Source organism: Gracilinanus agilis, chromosome 3 (genome assembly GCF_016433145.1).
Source record: "Gracilinanus agilis isolate LMUSP501 chromosome 3, AgileGrace, whole genome shotgun sequence".
In the NCBI taxonomy this organism is placed as follows: domain Eukaryota; kingdom Metazoa; phylum Chordata; class Mammalia; order Didelphimorphia; family Didelphidae; genus Gracilinanus; species Gracilinanus agilis.
The window spans coordinates 640244695-640260686 of NC_058132.1; the positions used below are offsets into that span (position 1 = coordinate 640244695).

Here is a 15992-nt window from a genome sequence, read left to right on the forward strand (position 1 = left end):
CAGTCCAGGATGGGATGCGTCCTTGTCTGCTGCCCCCAGGGAGCTTGCAGTCTGAGGGGCAGAGAGGAGACCCTCCCATACAGAGAACAGAGCAATTTGGTTTACTGTAGCCCAGACACATTCGTGAAGGGCTTACTCTGTCCCTGGCTCTGTGCTGAGCACTGGGAATACAGGTCCAGTCCCTGCCTTCAAGGCCCTTCCATTCTAATGGGGAAAGACTGTCCATGGAGGGGAGCTGAGGAGCCCCAGGGGCCTGAGCAGTGAAGTCCAGAGAGGGAAGGGTGGCTGGTCTGGCCCCACCTCAGAACAGGGGTCTCAGGAAGGACTCACCTATGGGAGAAGGGACTTCCAGGATGGAGGGGTGGTCCAGGGCAGGGATGTCACAGGTGCTGAGAGACAGAGGCTTGGGGCAAAGGCCACTAGAACCCTCTGCGGAACGAGCTCTGTCTCCTCCTCCTCGTCTTCTTCGGGCTTGCATCTCCTCTGTGTCCACTTGGGAGTCCTGGGCCAGGCTCTAGGCTCCCATAAGTGCTGCCTCCCCCAGCTCTCCTCTTGGCCCAGGATGCCATTTCCATCCCATTCTCCTATAGAAAGATGCCCCCAAGCTCCAGTGGAGGCCATCAGGCAGTACTTCTGTGCGCGTTCCCTCTTTTGATAATACATTCTGGGCCTCGACACCCTTTCCCTTTCTCTCCTCCGACACTAGGCTGTTCAGGGCATGGCTCAGTCAGAGGGCGGGCACGGATCTGGCAGGGTTGGGGCAGAGCTCGCCCGCCCCAACAACCAGGCCAGTTCTCAGCTCCTCCAACATTCGTCCTTTCCCTCTTCTGCCCATCCTCCGATGGGGCAAGGGTGGGAGGTGGAACCCCAGGTTGCTCGCCAAGGGAGGCCTCAGCATTCCAGATTGTCCTGGGCTGGAAGCCGGCCTCGGCCACTGTAGAACTAACAAGTGGGACCCCAGACTACGGGATGCCAGGAGGGAGAGCTCACACGCACACACGATGACAAACACGAATGTGGCTGCCCAGATGCCTCTCCTGGGTTCGGGGTCCCTGGAAGGACATGCAGACACGGGTCCATGTCAGAGAAGGCTCCTGGGCAGCCATTGCTGTTCCCATGATGGTGGCAGCAGCTTAGGCACCTCCCCTCCTTCCGCCTTCCCATCGCCCACTGCATCGCCACCCGCACGCAGGGGGTGGCAGCCCAGGATGGGCTCGTGCGCCATTTCCCCATGCCCAGGGCTGCCCCAGATCTGTGATTCGGCTTTACCCCTGGCCCTGGCTATGGTGCTGACGTGAAGGGACTGACGATGGCCAGAGCCCCGGGCACTGTTCTTCCTCTGCCACTCCCCAGGTGGGTGACTGAGCTCAGCCCTTCGTCTGAAGGAGTGGGCTTGGTGCCAGGGGCTCCGGGGTCAGAGCCTGCCTTCTGAAGCCCCCCATGCTTGTTGGGCTGCCCTGTCCCAGCTCCGGCCTCCTTCTGAGATCCGTGCAGCGGGGAGAACGGACCTCCTGCTGAGCCCCCAGAGTCGCCTTTCTGCCCAGCAGTCGGTTTGGCCTACAGTGACTGCCTGCCTGCCGTGTGCACAACCTGCGCCCGTGTGGGGGAGACACAAAGGCTAGACGGCCGCGGCCCGTCCTCCTGGGCCTCCAGGCTGCCTGGCGCGTTTGTGCCCAAAAGCCCTTGGTTGGTGCCGGGCCCCCGGGGAGCAGCAGGGACGGCTCCGGGTTTTGTTCTTGGTGCCCTGCACGGACCGTCCTGTGACGGAAGCTGTGGAGGTGCAGCGCTCTGCTGGCGCAGGAAGCCACGGCGGGCAGGCGCCCTCTGTCAGTTCCTAAACATTTATTAAGCGCCTGCTGGGTGCCAGGCAGCGCACCAAGTGCGCAGCTCTGGACAGAAGCCTCCAGCTCAGCTCTCCGCTTCTGCGTCCCCTACAGATGTTTATCATCGGCCAGCTGGACGGAGGGGACTGCAGCCTCCATGAGTTCAGCATCACGGGCTCCACCTATGAACCTGAAGGCCAAGTGTGAGTATGGCTGGAGGTCCGGGGATCGAGGGGTTGGGCCCCCCCGGTGTCCGGGGATCGAGGGGTTGGGCCCCCTTCTCCCGGCCCCGAGGCCTGGCTCTGAGAGGTTGGGGCCTCCAGGGAACATGCCGGTGATGGACTTTGAGCCTCGAGCCTCTCGGAGCAGCCTCGGCCCCCCAAAGCTGTGGCCTGGCTGGGCTCCCGGATGCCTCTTTGCCCACAGGCTCGGCCCTGTGCCGTGTGCCCGGAGAGGCCTCGGCCCACTCTGAGGGCTGAGCCTTGGCCGTTAGTGTGAAGAAGCCCGAAGCAGCCGCTCCGGTCCTGACCTCAGAACCGGGCTGGAGCAGGCAGCGCCAGTGGGGAGTGAGTGGGTTTCGGGCCCAGGCGGTGACGGGCTGGGAACACCCCGCTGGCATTCCTGTGTTGGCGGCGCCTGGGCTGGGGCGGGGGGACTCTGGCGCTTCCTCTTCGGACTCCCCAGGGCGATGGGAATGAATGCTGACATTTCGAGGCTGGGTGGATCGCTGGCGCTCGGGCTGAGCCTCCCGTGTTTGCCTTGGACCAGCCTAGGCTGGGGTGTGTTTGCCATTGGCCCCCTTGGCAAGGGTAACCTTGGAGGAGGCGCTTCCTTTGTGGACGGCCTGGGCCGATCTTTCCTTTCTGTGGCGGGGGGGGGGGAGCTGCCAGCGACCTGGGCTTTAGCCAAGCTCTGGAAGGACCCTCTTGGGCCTTCCTCGTGGGCAGGATGGAGAGATGGGCGCGATGGGAGCACTGCCGATTGGGCCTTGGCGCTGCCGACCCAAAGAGCGGTTGGTTATTTAGAGTTGGAGGCCAGCTTGGAGGAGGGAGCTCTGGGCTTGTTACCGTTTTTATTTTTGACTTGGAAGAGGCAAAGGCAGAGGCTCCCCCAGTGTGGGGGCCCAGAGCTAAGGGCAGCAGCTGCCTGGGGAAAGCCAGAGTCAGGATCCAGGGCGAACACTGTTGGGCTGAATTATTCCAATGAAGGCAGCGTGTTGGGTTCAAAAGATCCACTTGACCTCATGCGAACAAGACAGTTAAGTTCTAGCCGTTTCCCAGCAGTTTGCCTGAAAAAGATCCGAGGGGCCCAGCGAACCACAAGGTCCATGTGGGCTGCCTTGAGGGAAGCTGGACGTGTGTGTCAGGAGGCCCAAGTCCCACTGGCCTCTGGGTAGCCGGTCAGGCTCCATCTGGGGTGCCGAAGTCTGAGCTGGGAACGACTGGGCTGGGGGGCACCTTTGTGTGAGGGTGGGCAGCCTGTGCAGAGGTGGGTTGCCCCGGAGGACCCCTACCAGCTCTGCAGGGCCTCAAGGCTGGCTCCATGGGCCAACAGTGCCCTCTGCTGGGGGTGTCTCCGGCCCTGCAAGGCTGCTCTTTCCTTGGGCTTGGCGTGGCCCCTCCCAGAGCCAGGCTGGTGGGTGTGAGATCGGGGAGTCTCGTGGGCCACTTCAGGCTCATCTAGCAGGAGCCTGCCGGGCCCTTCGGCCTGGGGGCGACCAAGAGGATGGCAGTGACGGGGCCGCTCTGAGGAAGAGAATGAAGTCCGTTTAAGTTGTTTCCAGGAGGACAGTGGGGTGGCTCAGTGGCTAGAGCCAGGCCCGGAGCGGGGAGGGCCTGGGTTCCAGTGTGGCCTAGCCGGGTGACCCTGGCCAAGTCTCTTGACCGCCACTGCCCGGCCCTCTCGCCTGCCCCGCGGTACTGCTTCTGAGAGGTTCGCAGGACGCCCACTCCCAGAGTCTAAGGGGCAGTTTGAGGCGGGAGGCCGAGTGGAGCTGGGGCTGGATGTGAGGATCTCCGAGTTCCCAGGCCGTGTGGTCCAGAGGCCCAGGGCAGCCCGAGGGACACGCGGACGGTCAGAGTCACCCGGACGAGGATCCTGGGAAGGGCCCGCCGCAGGGGCAGGCCGGGAGGAAGGCCACGCGTGGTCGGAGACCCTGCGGCTGGGAGGTCTGAGCGGAGGCCGCTCCTGACCTCTCTGCTCCGGCTCTCGTAGGCTGAAGGACGGGGAGCCTGTTCACAGCAGCCAGTACGACGGGCTGGTCGAGCTGGCCACCATCTGTGCCTTCTGCAACGACTCGTCGCTGGACTACAGTGAGGTGAGTGGCTGGCAGAGCCGGGCGCCCCCCCCCAGAGGCAGCGAGCCGAGCCGAGAAGGCTCAGGAGCTCGGGGCTGGCAGGGCCCGGGGCACCTTCGGGCCGAGGCTCCCCTGACCCTGTGCCTCCCTTAGTCCAAGAAGGTCTACGAGAAGGTCGGAGAGGCCACAGAGACGGCTCTCACGTGCCTGGTGGAAAAGATGAACGTCTTCGACACGGATGTGAGCCGCCTGTCCAGGGTGGAGAGAGCCGGAGCTTGCAATGGGGTGAGTGGGGCCTCGGGGGCCCCCCACAGGCCCAGGCTCCAGTCTGGCCCCTCGTCGGGGACTCCGAGCCTGGTGGTTCCTTCTTGAGCCCGAAGCGGAGGCCTTGGGGTCAGGATCTGTGGAAAGAGGAAAGAAAGGGGATGAGGGGCCCCTGCTGGGCCATGGGGGGGGGGGGAGCAGAGTCACATGGAGGAAAGCCCTAGACAAGGGGCCGCAGGGGCGCCCTGACCAGAGCCTCCTTCGGGCAGAAGCTGCCTTTGGCCTCCTCGTTTGCCCACGACTTAGCGCGGTGCCTGGCACGCAGAAGGTAGAGGCCCGAGGGAGCCTTGCTTATCCGCTCCGGCCATCGCCCCGTGCCCGTCTCCGTCTCCCTCCAGGTCATCAGGCAGCTGATGAAGAAGGAGTGCACCCTGGAGTTCTCCCGGGACCGCAAGTCCATGTCCGTGTACTGCACGCCCGTCGGCCTGAGCCAGCCCACCACGGGCAGCAAGTTGTTTGTGAAGGTCCGTTCTCCCCGGGGGGCGGAGAGGAGAGGGCCCTGGCTTGAGACTCTGCCCTCCCAGCCTCCTTTTTTTTTTTTTTAACCCTTGTACTTCTGTGTATTGGCTCTTAGGTGGAAGAGTGGTAAGGGTAGGCAATGGGGGTCAAGTGACTTGCCCAGGGTCACACAGCTGGGAAGTGTCTGAGGCCGGGTTTGAACCCAGGACCTCCTGTCTCTAGGCCTGGCTCTCAATCCACTGAGCTACCCAGCTGCCCCCTCCCCAGCCTCCTTTTCCTTCTCTTTCAAATGGGGCCGGTGCTGCCCCCCTCCTCCGGGGGTCCCGGGGAGGCCCCAGCCTGAGCAGAGCCCAGTGAGCCGAGGCAGGGAGCCTCCGGAGGCTCTGGGCACATTCAGCTCAGACTTGGGGGATGTGAATGGAGGAAGGAGTGGGCACGACTGGGCGGCTCCAGACGGCTGGAGGTACCAAGAGCCGGCTGCCAGCTCAGGAAATAAGACTGGCACGATGATAATGGCCTGGGCTGTCCTGAAAGGGAGTGAGCTCTCTGTCCCTGGGAGTATTTAAGCTGAGTATGCCCTTTCTCATGCTGAGGGTTGGCAATTCTGTGTACCCTGGACCAGGGGCCGAACTCGCCTCCCTGCCCAAAGGTGGCCCCAGCTTGCAGCTCCCCTTAGGATGCCAGGAAAGTCACTCAGAGGTCTCTGGGGCCCAGGGCTTGCCTCGTGGGTGCTGAGATGCCCCATTGGTGCAGGGTTGGGGTGAGGAGAGAGGCCAGAAGGACAGGAGAGGACCCCGGGGGAACCCCCCACGTCTCCCTGATCACTGAGGAGTCAGTTGGAGGTCTCGGGCCCAGGGCTTGCCTTGTGGGTCCCTCCATCCCAGGGGAGGCCCCCTGAACCCAGACACCTGCTTGTCCCTGAGCCAGTCCCTGCCTTGGCATCCCTAACCACTGGGCTTCCCTCTTCCACTTGCTCTGTTGTCTTTGCCCTGCTTCCCCCAGCCAGGACTAGATTCCATCATTCTAAGTTCGACCCAGGGTTCTAGGCTGCTAGTCTTCTTGGAGCCTAAGCCCAGTGCCCGGCGCATTGGCGCCGGGCCATGACAGGTCTGAGAGACGTTCCCTCTGTGCTTTATCAGTCACAAACAAACGTTAACCAGGAAGGTCTGGGGCTCCTGCGGGCTGATGGGGACCCCCAGCCACGGAGCCCGTCGAGTCATCCCCAGGGCACGGGAGGCTCCAAGGAAGGGGCCCGGGGCTGGCAGCCCACCTCCGAGAGAGGCTCCAGCAAGGCTCCGTGAAGGCCCTGGCCCTGGGGATCTCGCTCTGCCAGCTCCTTAGTGCCCCGGGCATAGCCCGCCTCTGAGGGCTGGCACAGGATGGCATCAGGGACTGCGCAGGTGGGACCTGGCAGGTGGCGATCGGGACCACGGACCAGGGAGCCCCCCCCAGGCTTTCCCAGCCGTGATCTCGCGGCGTCTGCCCGGCTCTGGGGGAGGCTGTGGGAGACCCCGGGCCCTGGGGCTCAGCAGCTGCAGGAGCTGGCAGTGGAGACCTCTCTGTCTCTGGGCTCTGCCCGCCTCCCTCCCCAGACAGGAGATCTTCCCTGGCTGCTGACCGGCTTCTCTCCAGCCTCTCGACTTCAGCTGGTCACAGGGAGGCTGATTTGTCCTGGCAACCCATCCCGTGCCCGGCCTTAAGTCAAGGGCAGCCGTGGCTGCGAGAGACTGTGGGCCGGTCCAGGGGCCCACAGCAGCTGGGCCGGGCCTCCCCAGGGCCAGGTTCCTGTGGCTAATCGGGGGAAGCCGCCTGGCTTCTCACCCAGAGGAGCGGCCTGGGATGGAGCCCCAGCCACACTCGCCTCTGCAGGAAAGCTGGGGCCTCCCCGCTGGGCCTGGGCTGGTCAGTCTGGCCAGACTGGCTCCCCATCGGCCTTTCTCAGCCAGCCCCGTGGGCCAGGCCTGCAGCGGGCCATCCAGGTGGCCCCGGGAGCGAGCAAGTGTCCAGAGAAGGCCCCCCGGGCAGGCGGGTGCACGTGCAGCCCAGCTCCTGCCCCAGGAGCCTGGGGACGGGATTCTCTGGGCACGGGCTGGAGGGGAGGCCGCCGAGGGCCGGTCTGGGAGATCTTCTGGAAGGTGCTTCCGGGGTGTGGCCTGCCCAGAGCCGCCCTCCCACCCCTCTCTGTTCCCTTCCACAGGGAGCCCCGGAAAGCGTGATCGAGCGTTGCAGCTACATGCGGATTGGCAGCCGCACGGCGCCCCTCACCCCTGCTGCCAGGGAGAAGATCCTGGCCCGGATCCGGGACTGGGGGACGGGCATCGACACCCTGCGCTGTCTGGCCCTGGCCACCCGCGACTCCCCCCGCAAGATGGAGGACATGCAGCTGGACGATGCCTCCAAGTTCATCAACTATGAGGTGAGGAGCCTCCCTCCTGAGCCCCTTCGCCTGCACCGCCGGCACCCCGTGGCGTCTCCCACCTCCCTTCCAGGCCCCCCATTAGCCCTGCCGCCCCCCTTCCAGGCCCCCCAGCACCCTTGCTGCCTCCCCCTAGGGCGCCCCCAGCACCCCCGCCCCAGGGCGCCCCCAGGCTGTGCAAACACCCTGCGCGCTGCTCCCGCCTCCAGGTGGACCTGACCTTCGTGGGCTGCGTGGGGATGCTGGACCCTCCCCGGAAGGAGGTCGCTTCGTCCATCGAGATGTGCCGCAGGGCCGGCATCCGAGTGATCATGATCACGGGGGACAACAAGGGCACGGCCGTGGCCATCTGCCGGCGCATCGGCATCTTCTCCGAGACCGAGGACGTGTCCAGCAAAGCCTACACGGGCCGCGAGTTCGACGACATGGCTCCCGAGCAGCAGCGCGACGCCTGCCGGACGGCCCGCTGCTTCGCTCGCGTGGAGCCCTCCCACAAGTCCAAGATCGTGGAGTACCTGCAGTCCTTCCATGAGATCACAGCCATGGTGAGGGGCGGGCGGCTGGGCAGGGGCACCCCTTGGTGCGGACCTGAGGGAGGGGAAGGCGCGGAGGCCGGGAGGCAGGGCGGAGGGATGCCGCGCTCAGCCGCCCCCAGGGAGGGGGCGCCGGGCTCACTCTGCAGATGCCATCTGGGCTCATGGCCTGCGTACGTCCTCCCCTGAAGGCCCAGAGAATGCCCATTGCCCGCGGCGGGGCCGGGGTGAGGGAGCAGGGCCCCCCGTGACTGGTTGTGGGGAGCGTGTGCCCCGGCGGGTTCTCTGCCGGTGGGTGCCCTGCTGGACGCTCCCCCTCTTCCCCGGGCTCTCCCGGCAGACTGGAGATGGCGTGAATGATGCCCCTGCCCTCAAGAAGGCCGAGATCGGCATCGCCATGGGCTCGGGGACGGCCGTGGCCAAGTCGGCAGCGGAGATGGTGCTGTCCGACGACAACTTCTCCACCATCGTGGCGGCCGTGGAGGAGGGCCGGGCCATTTACAACAACATGAAGCAATTCATCCGCTATCTCATCTCCTCCAACGTCGGAGAGGTCGTGTGGTAAGAGCCGCCTCCTGCCCTGCTCACGCACGGCCCTCTGGACTCTGTCCCCCGGGGAGAGCCCAGAACTAGGGGGGCTTTGGAACCCAGAACCTAGGTCACCCTAGAACCCCGGAGTGAGCCTGGGAACGTAGACCACAGTGTCCATGCTGGGGGCAATTTAGAGCCAAGATCCTGGAGCATCAGGGCTGGGAGCAGAGCAGCCCAGGGGGAGGCACTTTCCATCTCCTCTCATCCAGTTCCTGTTATGTAGAGATGGCAGCATGGAACCCCTGCAAAATACAGGGTCAGCCTCGCCCAGAATTCCAGGGGACCCCCCTGGAGAACTTTGGGTGAGGGGCAGTTGAGAGGGGGTTGAGGTGAGCGGATCACTGCTTACTGCTCCTGACTTGGGGCTTCACCTGAGTGGCCGTTGTGGCATAAGCCATCGTGGTTTCTACTCTGGGGTTAGCTGGCTTTGTAGGGTTAATCCTTATCAATATCAATATAACAATTATTTAGAGGTTTAGTGATTAGAAATATTAACTATTAGCAAGAGAGCCAGTTTAGCCAAGGGCCCTTCACCCCCTCCTGTGGGGGGGAAGGGCAGCTTCAACCTAACAGAATCAGGGTCACCTTTTCCTTATTTAAACCCTAATTACCCCCTCTAGCTTTTCCTTTTACTTCTTAATATAAGCTTCACCCACCATATCTGTGCCTGGGAATTCTTTGGGGATAGTCACTGCTCAAGTCTGGTCACCTAGCTTGAACCCTGTCAGTTGCCAGGTTTAAGAAGATCATCTCTCTCGTCCTTCAACATTCAGATAACTTGCTTCTTCTACTTATTCCTCTATCAGACCTGTGAGGAATAGAAGTTAAAGAAAGGGGACATCATTAGAGTTCAGCTTCAACAGAAACTTACCAGAAGTACCTCAGTCAGTCTCCATTATCCCAACTGAAAATCAACTGCTTGGGGGGAGGGGTTTGAGAGCCAGGAGTGTCCAGCCCCCTCCCTTCTCACCGAAGCCTGTCGGTCAGCGCGGTGAGAAGAAGTGGCTTGGAGGTTACTGGCCCTGACGTAATTATCTGCTTCTCCAAAATATCTGTTATTATCAACCCAGCAGTTTTGGCGAGCCAGCCTAGGATTTGCACTCTAGAACCTAGTGGGGAAGGGATATAAATATGGCCGGTATGATCACTAGGGCAGTTGTTACTTTGGGGTGCTCTGGGGCCTTGCTGTATGGGATTTGGCAGACGTGTGCCACATTTTGGCTTATCACAGTTCCCCAATTTTTCAAAAGGGTGATAGAGATCTATGACCCTTACCTTTGGCTAATGATAACAGTGGGGGATGCCTTGGCTTATGTACCGTCAGGGATAGCCATGACTGCAACTTGCTATGGGGCCCTAATGATTCTGAGGAAGGTGCTGGCTTTCACATTTGGAAAGGCTGAAGTTACTAACCCGGTTGTAGAACAAATGTTAGAACATATGAAGACATTGATAGAGATAAACAAACAGTTCAGTTCCCCTCTTTGACACAGTAGGAAACCGAGGTGAAGTGACTTGGCCACAGACACCCTGTTAACTGCTGGCAGCTCTTTGGTCCCTGCTCCCACCCCTCACAACCACCCTGACTTGATTCCCAAAACAATGAAGAAAAACACACATCCCCAGGCTCAAGGGGAGCAGAGGGGCCTCTGGTTCAGTCTCTGTCTCTCGCCCTCTCAGGCAGAGGGGGATCTTGTCTCTTCTTAACAATGTTTTATGGCTCTTCTTGTTTTGGCATCACCACAATTTCCTCTAATGGCGCCTCAGCCCTCTCCCACATGACCAGCCCAGAACACAAACAGCATTTTTTAAGACGAAAAGAGAAAAAGACTGAGACCAAGAGGAGAGGGGGGAGAGGTACAGAGAGAGACAGAAAAATACTGAGAGATAAAAAAGAGGAGAGGCAGAGAGACAGAGAGGAGAGACACACAGAGAAGAGAGACAGAGAAAGACCAAGAGACAGAGAGGAGATCAGGGAGACACAGAGAGAGGGGAGACAGAGAGCCAGACAGAGAAGAGATGGGGAGAGGAGAGAGAGAAACAGAGAAAGATAGAGATAGAGAGGAGAGGGAAGAGATAATGAAAGAAGAGACAGAGAAAGAGTAAGAGAGGGGAGAAACGGAGAGGAGATGGGGGAGAGGTAGAGAGGAAAGAGAGAAGAGAGGAACAGAGACAGAGAAAGACTAAAAGGCAGGGAGGAGAGGATAAAATGAAATAGTATTTATAAAGCCTAGTACAGAGTAGTACTGTTTGTGATATGAGAAACACTTGGTAATCGTCTACTCTAAGCCAAGTACTGTGCAAAATGCTAAGAAAAAGAGTCCCTGCTCTCAAAGGGCTTACCGTCTTATGGAGGGAAGACAATAGGCTAAAGAAATTGGAGAAGAGAAAGGATAGCTGGCATGGAGGTTTAGTGAGGGTGGAGTTGGAACTGAGCAGAGCAGCTGGTGGCAAATGAGGAGCTGGCTAGCCTTTTGAGTCCCTGCTAAAGGGAGAGTTTAGGAGGAGACTTTGCTCCACCCTCCGGCCCTCCAATCAGAGAGGCAGAAGCAATGAGGTGAGAGTAGCAAAGCTGAGGTCATCATCATCATCATCATGAATTTCCTGGCAATTTATTCTGGGCAGGACTTGATGAAGACAATAATGGAGCTGAAACCCAACACATTCGCTGGAGGCAAAAGCTATGTCAATATTTCTTCCTTTCCCCCTTTCCATTAGGGATATTGGTCTTTCTTCCCTTTGTCTTTCTCTGGTTTTGGTATCAAGATCATTTTTGTATTATAGAAAGAAATGGAAGAAAGAGATGTTCTTACAGCTGCAAATGGTTTATGCACTGTTGATCTTACTCATCTTTGAATTTTTGGTAGAATTAAATTGCAAATTCATCTGATCCTAAAGAGATTTTTCTCTGGGAGTTCATTTATGGCTTCTTCAAAGACTTTTCTGATATTGGGTTATTTGAATAATTTATTTCTTGATTTGATTAGCTATAATTTTGTATGTAGACATCCCTTTTCTCCAAGTTATCAGTTACTATATAATTGGGCAGAATAGTTTCTAAGAATTTCTTGTATTTCTCTCTCTTTTTTTTTTAAAACCCTTGTACTTCAGTGTATTGTCTCATAGGTGGAAGAGTGGTAAGGGCGGGCAATGGGGGTCAAGTGACTTGCCCAGGGTCACACAGCTAGGAAGTGTCTTGAGGCCAGATTTGAACCTAGGACCTCCTGTCTCTAGGCCTGACTCTCACTCCACTGAGCTACCCAGCTGCCCCCTATTGTATTTCTCTTTGTTGTCAAGTATCCCTTTTCATTTGAATGTGAATTATTTGGTTTTCCTCTCTCTCTTATATCATATTAATTAACTCTCTATTTGATAAGTTGGTTAAAAAAAACAAAATAAAACCTTACCTTTCATCTTAGAATCAATACCTTGAATCGATTCCAAAGCAGAAGAGCAGTAAGGGCTAGGCAATAGAGGTTAAATGACTTGCCCAGGATCTCATAGCTAGGAAATGTCTGAGACCAGATTTGAACCCAGGATCTTAAATCTCTAGGCCTGACTCTCAATCCCCTGAGCCACCTAAGTGTTCCCTATTTGATTAGTTTTTTTAACCTTTTATTTATTAATGTAATGATCTTTTTGCTTTCAATTTTATTCATCTCTAATTTTCATAATTTCTATTTTGCCTTTTTAGTTGAGGATTTTTTATTTGTTGTTTAAGCTTTTTGAAATTATATGTCCAATTAATTGACCTTTTTTCTTTTGTTGATGAAAGCATTACATTACATAGAATTTCTTCTCATAACTCTTTTATCCACTTCCTATAAGTTTTTGGTATATTCTCTCATAATTTTTTTGGTGAAATTTTCTATCATTTCTATAATTTGTTCTTTGAACTATCAGTTCTTTAGAATTATATTATTTGATTTCCAATTACTTTTAATTTCTTTCTTTTGGGGCTCATTATTGAATATAGTTTTTTACTGCATTATGATTGGTAAATGATGTGTTTAGTATTTCTCCTTTTGTATGTTTTTTTGGTGAAGTCTTCGTGTCTCAGTACATGGTCAGTTTTTGTAAAGGCGACATGTGTAGCTTAGAGGAGTATGTGAATTCCTTTCTACTTCCATTCAGTAATAACCAGAGGTGTATATCATACTTAATTTTTCTAAAATTTTATTTAGGTCTTTAATGTCTTCCTTATTTATTTTTTGGTTCAATTTTTCTGGATCTGGAAGAGGTACATTAAGATCCCCATTATTATAGTTGTACTTTCTATTTAATCTTCTAATTCAGTTTTTTGGATGCTGTGTTAATAAGTGCATACATAGTAGGTGTTGACATTGATTCATTATCTATAATGACTGAGAGTAATGTAATTTCCCTGATTATCTATTTTTATGTAATCTGTACACATGCACACATGTGCATAGCTGTGCACAAAGCATCCTTATTTGATGGATTGCTGTCCTTGCTTTTTTTGAGTACAACCACGGCATAATAGCTTTTGCATTAACCCATCCTTTTAATTTTATGGGAATCTTTGAATTTCATGTGTGTGCGTGCGTGCGTGTGTGCATGTGTGTGTGTGTGTTACAAACAACATGCTGTTGGATTTTGTGTTCTATTTTACTCTGCTTTCTTCTCTTTTATGGCTGAGTTCAGCCCATTCACATTTACGGTGATGATTGAAATTGTACATTTCCCTCCAACCTGTCCTCTTGTACATTTCCTCCTCTTTACTTTCATCTCCCTCCTTACAAATGGACAAGTCCCTTTAGCTCCCTGGGCCTCAGTTTCCTCCTCTGTAGAATGGTTTGGGTCAGATGACCTCTCTGTTCCTTTTTGGTCAGTCTGGGGCCTTGGCCAGGAGGCCCAGGCTCTGGGCACTGAATGAAGCTGGTCTTCAGGGAACGTTCCCCTTCTGGCACCAGGCTGTGTTCTACAGATGGGCTGATGGGCAGGGAAGCATGCAGCGGGGTGGGCGGAGGCCAGGCTCAAGGGTCAGTCATGACCTGCTCTCCAGCATCTTCCTGACAGCCATCCTGGGCCTTCCGGAGGCACTCATTCCTGTCCAGCTGCTCTGGGTGAACTTGGTGACCGACGGGCTGCCGGCCACGGCACTTGGCTTCAACCCCCCTGACCTGGATATCATGGAGAAGCTACCCCGGAACCCCCAGGAGCCCCTCATCAGTGGCTGGCTCTTCTTCCGCTATCTGGCCATCGGAGGTGAGAGGGGGCTGCGGCCTGCCCACCGGCCAGGGGATGGGCCTGCCACACAAGGACTGTGCTGCCTGCAATCCCCTGGCAGGCACGCGGGTGAAGGCCCTGTCCTGGACTGCCTGGAACTGGAAAGGATGCAGAGGAGCGAAGGGGGAGAGGGTGGAAGGGCTCCCCTGGCACAGGCTCGGTGCGGGTAGAGGCTGGGCAAGGCCCAGGGGTCTGGGGATGATGCAGCCTACAGGGAGGGAAGGAGCTGGGGAGGGGCTCAAAAGTCAGTCAGGAACCTGGATTTCTGTGGGAGCAGCCATAGGGAGCCCCAGGAAGCTCCGGGCAGGGGAGAGACCGACCTTGCAGCTGCATAAACCACAGGCACTCGGGGCCTTAAGGTCTAGGAGGGGCTGCCCTGATGCTCCCTCATCCAAGAGACGAAGGAAGAGTCAGGGGACCCAGAGAGCACTAGAAAGAGAGACAGAGACAGAGAGACAGAGAAAGGGAGGCAGAAACACAGAGGGACAAAGACAGAGACAGAGCAGAGGAGAGACAGAAGGAGAAAAAGGGACAAACACAGAGACAGAAACAGAGATAGAGAAACAGAGAGACAAAGAAAGAGAGAGACAGAGACAGACAGAGAGAGAGACAGCCCTCCTGGGAGGCCCTGGCAGTCATCTGAGCCACAAGGAATGATCCTGGGCATTCTCTGTGGGAGACACCCCCTGAGATCCGGGAGCCCCCATTGGGGACACCTGGGGGTGTCGAGAGCTCCTGTTGGGGCCAGGGAACCCCCAGAGAAGGCAGGGGACCAGGGACCCTGCCGGACACGACCCCTGAGATCAGGCCGCCCCCATCAAAGTGGCCCTTTGGAGACGGTCCCTTCAGGCTCTTCTGGGGAGGGGGCCGGAGGGGATGGTCTCAGCCCTTCCATCCTGTGAGGCTGCCTTCTGCCCGGCCTCTCTGTGTCCAGTTCCTCCCTCGCCCCTCTCCCCCGGTGCTCCCAGCTCAGTGGGCACTTATCCGGATGGCCCCAAGGTAGAGGCATAGGGCTGGGAGCACCAGGGCGGCGGGCCGTGGCACTAAGGTGGGGGTGAGATGTAGGCCCAAGCCCGGCCTCTGCTGGACACTGACCCCAAGAGGAGAAAGCCTGTCGGGACAGTCCATGGAGTCAGGCCCAGGTCTGGGGCCGAGGGCTGCCCTGGATCGTCTGGGCGTCGTCCCCCCAAGCCTCCTCCTCTGTCCCCTTCTGACAGTGTACGTGGGCCTGGCCACTGTGGGCGCAGCCACGTGGTGGTTTCTCTATGATGCTGGAGGACCTCAACTCACCTTCCACCAACTGGTGAGTGAGTGAGGGGCGGAGGGGGCTGGTGCCCCACGGCGGAGGGAAGCGGGGGCCCAGACCCCCCACAAGGCAGCCACGGAGCCCCTTCCCTGCCGGGGCTGCCACAGGCAGTGGGCTAGGCCTGGGCTACGTAGGGGAGGTCCCAGCCTTGGGGGAGCCGAAGACAGAGGCGGGGGGCACGGGACGAAGGCTGCTGGGCCACAAGAGTCCCCCCATCCCTCCAGAGGAACTTCATGAGGTGCACGGAGGGCAACCCCATCTTCGAAGGGGTCGACTGCGGGGTCTTTGAGTCTCGTTACCCCACCACGATGGCCCTGTCGGTGCTGGTGACCATTGAGATGTGCAACGCGCTCAACAGGTGAGAGGCGGGGACCGGGGCCCTCCCTGGCCCTGCCCCCATGCACGCGCTTCCCTGAGGTGCCGGGGGCCCTGGCAGGGCCCCTCCCCGCCCCGGCCATCCCTGTAAAACGAGGGGCTGCTGCGATCACCCAGAGGCCAGGCTGCCCCGCCCGGGGGGTTCCGATCCAGAAGAAGCCGCGGTCTGCGGGCCGTGCCATGCTGCCCTCTGGAGGCTCATGGCAAGATGCCAGTGTCTGAGGGCCCAGGAGCCCCCTGCGGCTGCCAGGAGGGAGGATCCGGCCTCAGGGCCCACCCCGCCACTCACCCACCCACTCTGCGAGCAGGGACAGCTCCTGTAGAACCTCAGCCTCGGTGTCCTCATCTGTTCAACGAGGGGGCAAAGGGGGCAACATCCAGGCTTTCAGGAGTCAGTCTTTGAGTTCAGGGTGGGGGGCTGCCTGAAAAGGATCCGGGGGAGTTAGTGAGCCCCAAGCCCAACGTGGCCCTCACTTCCTGGGGACGTCCTCTTCAGACCCACGAAGAGAAGCCCTGAGAGCGTGGGCCCAGCCATCCCCCTGCTCTGCCCCAGGAGCCCCTGACTGAGGCCTTCTCCAGGGGGATGCCCAGAGGGGTGACGGCCCGAGGCTCAGTTCCC

The 15992-nt window shown here is 57.9% G+C and overlaps 1 protein-coding gene across 1 annotated transcript in view; it reads left to right on the forward strand.

The window, feature by feature from the left end:
- ATP2A3 (ATPase sarcoplasmic/endoplasmic reticulum Ca2+ transporting 3) overlaps positions 1-15992 on the forward strand; it is a 53285-nt gene that overhangs the window by 28734 nt on the left and 8559 nt on the right. The window contains exons 6-15 of the mRNA XM_044667644.1: positions 1938-2026; positions 4038-4140; positions 4273-4404; positions 4782-4907; positions 7100-7318; positions 7528-7863; positions 8192-8412; positions 13469-13671; positions 14910-14995; positions 15223-15356. Coding sequence (XP_044523579.1) covers positions 1938-2026; positions 4038-4140; positions 4273-4404; positions 4782-4907; positions 7100-7318; positions 7528-7863; positions 8192-8412; positions 13469-13671; positions 14910-14995; positions 15223-15356 — 1649 coding nt within the window. The remainder of the gene's footprint in view (positions 1-1937; positions 2027-4037; positions 4141-4272; positions 4405-4781; positions 4908-7099; positions 7319-7527; positions 7864-8191; positions 8413-13468; positions 13672-14909; positions 14996-15222; positions 15357-15992) is intronic.